This window comes from Copadichromis virginalis, linkage group LG23, assembly GCF_057382275.1.
Source record: "Copadichromis virginalis isolate Kocher_CV1m ecotype Utaka linkage group LG23, C_Virginalis_male_GT1.1, whole genome shotgun sequence".
NCBI classification, from domain to species: Eukaryota; Metazoa; Chordata; class Actinopteri; order Cichliformes; family Cichlidae; genus Copadichromis; species Copadichromis virginalis.
The window spans coordinates 41,705,447-41,713,272 of NC_140639.1; the positions used below are offsets into that span (position 1 = coordinate 41,705,447).

Genomic DNA, 7,826 nt, shown 5'->3' on the forward strand with positions numbered 1-7,826 from the left:
AGTTTTGTGGCTATTATACATGGTTATGCTGAGGATATGTCGGCCAATTTCCACTGGAAATGCCTTTTGGTTAAACTGTCAGCAAGGAATTTGCACTGTTACATTTTTATATAACTTTAATGCACATAAAAAACAGATGCTTGTTTAAGTTAAAATACATTAATGGGGTTTTTTGCACTAATAAAGTTGTGGAGTTGTAAAGCATTTTGTCTAGTGTCAATTATATCGTCAGTTATATTGTTATCGCAAATGTTCAAATGTATATCGTGATAAATATTTTTGGTCATATCGCCCTGCTCTAGTCTTTACCTTATAATATAACGCGCCTTACTTTTAAGTTGACCCCAAAATGTGCTGTTTTTTTCTGCAGTACAAAATTATTAAATAAAGCTTACAAAGAACAAAGAAAACAAAATGAGTATCAGCAAAATACAATACTGTTACCTTAAAAGTAAATCCTGCACAGACAGTGATTTGCCTCGGTTGAGATTTGCACTCTCTGAGTACTTCTTGTTATCTTTATTTATGTGCAGAAACGTCTATTGAAGTCGAACCAGGTCACAGGTCTACCTAACCTGGTGCTTCCTCACATGAAGTCCTCAAATCTTATCTGATCACGATGGTAACACTTGGAAATCAACAGAATACACATTCACTGACATCTCTGCTCTGTGCCATGATCTGCCGACGTATGAGTCATGATGACTGAAGTGCTTTAGTCACTGCAATACTTAATGTAATGCCTGTGCATTAAATCATGCATGAGATACCGCTTACCCTCTGAGATCTAAACCTCACCCTCATCTCAACCCTATCACCAGATTTTCTGGAGAAAGTAAACAAAACAAAATTAAATTACTTACTTAAAACTAATGTTTTCTATCCCACGATGGCGAAGATTTGGGAGAACAATTTTAAAATGCAGAAATTCACATATTTGCTTGACGACTTCCACCTCAGGCTTAATTCGAGAGCATTTCTGATACTTCATAAGGCTTTCCATGAATTTATGAGTGTAAGAGTCCTTGATTTTGTTCTATAAGAAGTTTGAACAATGAATGCAATTTATTCAGAGTAAATGAAATGATGATAGGTAGGTATTTAGGTTCCAGTGTGAATTGTGGGATACTGACTGCAATTTGTATGAAAGAAATGTATAGCTTTTAAAACACACACACACACACACACACAATATGCAAGCTAACTGTGAGTAACAACATTTTAAAATGCAGTAATGTGATGTGATGTGAGAAGAAAAAAAGTTTAATTACTTTACAGTTTCTTACATTAGTTCAGTCAGTAGTCTTTGCACAGTACAATTGTAAGTCAGATGAAGGTTAGACATGTCACATGCATATATAGCCTTCTTATGAGAGTAGAACATCTTGATCAATCATTACAAATACAGACTCCAAACCAGACCGTGTTTGCAGTGTAACCATGACATTTTTAGGAGAAAGCCACCGACCTTTTTATTGGCTGCACAATAGCAAGAATGAAGATCTGGTTGCCAGGAGGAAGGATTGACGATAAACATGAAAAAAAAATAGGGCTGGTGTATTAACCAGAACCAACAGAAACACACAGAAAATGCATAAACAGTGAGCAAGTGGTTGGGTGCTCCACAGGATAACAGGTTCAACTCCCACAAGCCAGCTCAAGTGAAGCAACACCACAGGAGCATAGTATGACTCACTAGGCTTTAAGTAAGATGTGCAACTTTTATTTGACATTCAATGTTACTGCCTTTAAATACTGTAGTTATATACTATATTATGTATAGCTTGCAATATAGTCTAAGTAAACAATGTACAACAAGTGTACAAACGGCTTTGAAAGAGTATTGCCACTATAGAATCAGACCAGATAATAATAAAAAAAAAAAACCTACAAAAAATATGAAATGTATTTTGTAGAACACAGAGCTGGGATTGAATAATGGTCTTACGTATTTTACAGTGTACTGTATATTAGTTTCAACTAGGACATTATCCAAGAATTACTGGACTGCACAATATGAAGCCTCAGTGTCTGTCACGGTCTGGCTGGCAGACCGTGGGGATGTGGGGAAAGGAGGACCCAGGCGCGGTGCTCTATGTATAAACAGTGTGTTTATTTACAGAGTGGAACAAAAACAACAATAAATCCCCGTGTTCTCCTAGACTCCCGTGTCGTGTCTCTGCGTGAATAGTTCGTGTCTCTGTGCTCTCTGCTCCCGTGTCAGCACCCCCCGGTGCTCGCTGCTCTTCGTGCCTTCCACGCTCCTCCTGCGGGAAACAATAGACGCAGCCGTCAGGACACAAATAACCGCGGGCATACACTTACACACATTAACTCAATTCAATGGGACGACTAACGTGGAGTCTCAAGGAAATGATCCCGCGTCGGTGGGAGCTCCAACTCTCTCCTAAGTAGCTCCCCCGACGAGGCCTGATCAGCAGCAGGTGTGTGACTTCGGGTGTGGCCAGTCCTTCCACAGGGCCACACCCCTCAGGCCTGCAGGTGGCTGAGCTCCATCCTCCAAGCATACCCGCAGACACACACACACACACACTCACATCTACAAGCATGGAGAAGAGCAGCAGCAACACCAAAATACATATAATAATAATAATATAATTCATAACTGCTCAGGGATCCTGGGTTGCTCAGACCCAGGACCCTGACAGTACCCCCCCTCTAAGGGTCGGCTCCCGACGACCCCAAAACCAAAACAAAAAACAGCACAACCAACCCAGGGCGGGCGGCTGGGGGAACCAGGACGGAGGGCCAGAACCAAAACAAGCAAAAACAACAAAACAACAAACCGACCCAGTCCACAGTCTCAGAGTCAGACCGCGCATCCCGCAGCGGTGCAAAAAGAAAATGAAAAGACGCCACAAACAGTCACAGGCGGCCCATCAACACAACAAGAGAGTTCAGGGGGCCTACCTCGAGCCCAACGGCGGCGACGTAGCAGCTCCGGCGGACGGCCCCGGGTCCGGCGGCAGCAGCAAAACAGTTCAGGGGGCCTGCCACGGGTCCGGTGGCGGCGGCGCTGCTCCTCCGGCGGCCAGCCACGGGTCCGGTGGCGGCGGAACGGTTCTGGTGGCCTGCCACGGGTCCGGTGGCGGCGGCGCTGCTCCTCCGGCGGCCTGCCACGGGTCCGGTGGCGGTGGAACGGTTCCGGTGGCGGCGGCGCTGCCCCTCCGGCGGCCTGCCACGGGTCCGATGGCAACGTCGCTGCTCCGGTGAGCAACAGTGAGGCGTGGCAACAGGTCCATGACGCGCCGATCGCTGACGTGGACGCACCGGACGTGGACGGCGAGGAGGCCGCGCTAGACGTGGAGGTCCCTCCGGTCCGCTGACCTCCTCGGCCGGCAGCGAGAGCTCCTCCTCGGCCGGCAGCGAGAGCTCCTCCTCCGGCTCGCTGAGCTCCTCAGCTGGCAGAGCGGGCTCCTCCGGCTCGCCGAGCTCCTGCTCGGGCATGCTGAGCTCCACAGCTGGCGATGCGGGCTCCTCCGGCTCACTGAGCTCCTGCTCGGGCATGCCGAGCTCCTCCGGCTCGCTGAGCTCCTCAGCTGGCGGTGCGGGCTCCTCCGGCTCGCTGAGCTCCTGCTCGGGCATGCTGAGCTCCTCCGGCTCGCTGAGCGCCTCAGCTGACGGTGCGGGCTCCTCCTGCTCGCTGAGCTCCTGCTCGGGCATGCTGAGCTCCTGCTGCAGCTGGACGAAGTCTGAGGTTTCCCGAGCTTGCACTACCCCCCGGGCTTTACGCAGGGTGCAAAGGCAGGCGGAAACTCCCTTGAGCTGGCCGAGGTAGGGGTTTCCCTCCAGGATTGCCTCGATGGCGTTTAACCCCACCACTCTTGCCCTTGTGTTGGTGGTGTGAGTTACCCAGTCCATCAGGCGTTGGACGCGGGTGAGGTCGCTCTCTCCGGACAAGGCCGCTGGAGTGGGCAGTGGAATGGAGGCTGCTGCTGGTGGAGAAGATGGCTGAGCGTGTGATGTGGATGGTGAACAGGATGAAACGGTAAGCGGTGAGGTAGATGTCGCGGGGCATGATTCAGCAGGTGACGGCTGGATCACTAGCCGGGCGATAGGCTGAGGTACAGCGACCAGCTGGGCCGCGGGCTGCGCTTTGGCTACCGGCTGGGCAGCTGACCGTATAAACATAGCCCCAGAGTAAACAGTTGAGGTGAGTGACGATGAATTGTCCATATGACTCACCACAGCCGGCTGTTGAGATGTCTGTGGATTTAGCTGCGGTGAGGAACGCTGGCGGCGCGAACGTCGTTTCCGTGTCGGCGTCGGGGCCGGCGTCTCAGGCAGTGAATCCACCAGCTGTCCGAGCTGGTGGGCAGCCTGAGGAGGAGAGTGGAGGTGGAGGGTGGAAAGTAGGAAGTCCAGGACCACCGCATTAAGGGAGTCCACCAGCCAGGGGAATTTAAAAAGCATCTCCTGCAGCCGCCTCTCCACGGCGTGACGCAAACCTTCCGCAGGCTTCTCCCACCATAATTCACACATGCGGTACACTTTGTCCATAATTTCCCTCCTGAGCCTCTCCTCGGAGACCGCTGGGTCCATAAGTGGCGGGATCATTCTGTCACGGTCTGGCTGGCAGACCGTGGGGATGTGGGGAAAGGAGGACCCAGGCGCGGTGCTCTATGTATAAACAGTGTGCTTATTTACAGAGTGGAACAAAAACAACAATAAATCCCCGTGTTCTCCCAGACTCCCGTGTCGTGTCTCTGCGTGAATAGTTCGTGTCTCTGTGCTCTCCGCTCCCGTGTCAGCACCCCCCGGTGCTCGCTGCTCTTCGTGCCTTCCACGCTCCTCCTGCGGGAAACAATAGACGCAGCCGTCAGGACACAAATAACCGCGGGCATACACTTACACACATTAACTCAATTCAATGGGACGACTAACGTGGAGTCTCAAGGAAATGATCCCGCGTCGGTGGGAGCTCCAACTCTCTCCTAAGTAGCTCCCCCGACGAGGCCTGATCAGCAGCAGGTGTGTGACTTCGGGTGTGGCCAGTCCTTCCGCAGGGCCACACCCCTCAGGCCTGCAGGTGGCTGAGCTCCATCCTCCAAGCATACCCGCAGACACACACACACACACACACACTCACATCTACAAGCATGGAGAAGAGCAGCAGCAACACCAAAATACATATAATAATAATAATATAATTCATAACTGCTCAGGGATCCTGGGTTGCTCAGACCCAGGACCCTGACAGTGTCAGCATTTTGGGCTGCACCCTGTTATGATTTAGGCCCAGACGTTATCATTATTTGGACTGACAGAAGTTTGATTAGCATGTTATACTCACAAACACCAGGATTGGAACATGTGCATAACTGCTAATCACTACTATCACTACTCAGTCCACCTCAGCATTATCCAAATGAATGATTTATATTAAAAAAATGAGTACTTAACTGTTTTATTTTATTTTTTATTTTTTGGTAAGGTGTAACTATCGATTTTTGTTTAGAGAACAATCCTTTTTGGTTGTTTTTTAATACCAGGCTGGGAGTTACTGTACCTGTGTTTAGTAGTGGCTTTTTTGGCCAGCCTTAAGGGGATATTTTTTCGGCACTACATGACACTTCAGTGGAGGTTGGATCCATTGCCTGTAATACAGTATAAGTGTCAATGTGACTACAATATATATTGTAGTCACATAGTGCAATATGTATCACAATATGTAATTGTAAAATACTTATTTTATAATCTTACATTTATTCAAGATTAATAAAAAACCATTTAATAAAAGTACAAGCTTGAATTTATACTTACTATCGTTTCAAGAACTCAACATTTACAAACTGCAGAATTGGGACATTCTGCACATCTGGTGTATTGTTTATTATAAGAGCCAAATCAGCAGCAATATCAGAATTACCAGAGATGTTGATTGTCTCTGAGGGTTGCTTTCTAGTTTGTGCACTTACATTTGTTTCATTTTGTTTGTTTGTTTGTTTTTTTCATTTCTCTATGTGCATAAAATCGTAGGCCTGCCACCAACCCCTGCTCTCACACACTGTGAATCATAAGGACTGTGGGATTTAATAATAATAATAATAAAAAGCAACTCTCCTGAAGGGGGGGACTGCTGTGTTTGCACATGCATGTGCACATCTGTGTGTATCTGTGTATGGGATCTGACTCCTTCTTCTTATCCTTCTTGTTCTTTCTCTTGGGAAGCTGTTTGGATTTTCATGTCGCTTTTCCAAGTTTTCCCTTTTTGAAAAAAAAAAAAAAAGTAGGACACTGCTGCCTGCTTGATGTTTGAATTGTGGGTGGGGGTGGAGGGGTGCGGGTGCTTTAAGACACTGCTGTGCCTTCTGTTTTTGGAGGAACTGAGATATGATTCAAAGCCCTGACAATCGGATGCTGAGGAGAACAACAACAACTATTTCGGGTACAATGGCGGCACACCGAACACAGGATGATTTGTGTAAAAAAAGGGAACAGATCCTTTGCTTATTGCACATTAGAAGATAGAGTGAAGCGGGGGGATCAGGAGTTTGGGTTGCATCGTGGGTGGGCATGTATCAATGCACAAGCAACATAATCTGAAAGCATCAGTCACAGAAAGGAAACCACTGATTCAAGAAAGGATGGACTGAGCCAGAGGTAGAAGTCAAATTAGTGGCCGACCCAAGGAAGTCCCTCGCCTTCAAGTTGCTGAATTTCACTGACATTCAATAGTCTCTGGTCACTACAGTGTTTCTACATTACCCTATCCTAATGTGTGTAGATTAACTGAATAGCCCAGTTGGATTTGATTTTGAGTGAAATTATTGCCATTATTTTTAAAATGAATCTTCAGCTGATATATTGGTTTGTACACTTAATTTCTCTGTTTTTTATGTATTTTAGAAACATTTAAAAATTCAATTTTACAAGTTTTAAAACTACAGTATTATTTTCTAACTATAAAATGTTGCATTTGTCTCTTTTCCACCAAGAATAAAAATAAAAAACAATCAGTTTTAAGTTCAACTCAGTTTAATGCCCCAACAGTGTCATCTTAGTGTTGTTGCATGGTAAAGAATGGTTTGCAATAACTATAGGGATGGATTTGAAAAGGATTTTCAGTTTAATAATGTATTTATTAAGAGACTCAAGTAACCAAGCTATGGGGTTACATGAGCCATCCCGTGGGTTAACAACGATCGCCTTCACTGCTGTTGGGCAACAGGGTGCCTGTGAAAAGTGTGCTACTCTGAAGACAATGGAAGAAGAAAGGCAAAGGTTTGTTAAATAAAATAGGCACTTTAAATGTAGACACTATGACTAATCAAAAGATGTCCGATTTGATGGAGAGAAGAAAGGTAGATATTGTGTGCAGCAGGCCAAGCAAGAGCAGCAGTGAAGGTGAATTCAAACTCTTGCACCACAGTGCTGATACACAGCAAATTCAAAAGTGTTAAATGTTTTGGTGTTAATAGTCTTCTTGCAAAAGTAGAGTTAATTTTACTCTAAGCAGAGTCACATTCTTTTAATGTAACTCTGAGGTGTAAAATGATAGTAGTTAAAATCGAGTGTTAAAAATGAGTGTTTCTCTGTCAAATCTGGAGGTGTTACAATGGAAACATTAACTCTTGACCTCTTAACTCTGAACTCCTAGACGGGCTATGACACCAATAGAGTGAATTCACAGACTCCGCCCCCAGCACGGCTCCAATCGAAGCTGAAGTGAAGCCGTTTCAGAACATTTTGCTCTACATATTTGAGTTGTTTGCCATGCTTGGTAAGTCATTTTTTCAAAGATTGTTTCAATTATTATTATGAGCTTTTACTTCTGTGGCTCTTTGGAGTTGAGACAAAGCTGT

The 7,826-nt window shown here is 46.1% G+C and overlaps 1 protein-coding gene across 1 annotated transcript; it reads right to left on the reverse strand.

Annotated features, from left to right (window-relative positions):
• Positions 1-2,688: 2,688 nt before the first annotated feature.
• LOC146681651 (uncharacterized) lies at positions 2,689-5,215 on the reverse strand. Its single transcript, XM_085449501.1, has 2 exons — positions 4,906-5,215; positions 2,689-4,815 (listed from the first exon to the last, which is right to left on the reverse strand). The coding sequence occupies exon 2, from the start codon at positions 4,576-4,578 to the stop codon at positions 2,887-2,889; it is 1,692 nt and encodes a 563-aa protein (XP_085305627.1). The 5' UTR covers positions 4,579-4,815; positions 4,906-5,215; the 3' UTR covers positions 2,689-2,886.
• Between the last annotated feature and the right edge of the window lie 2,611 nt (positions 5,216-7,826).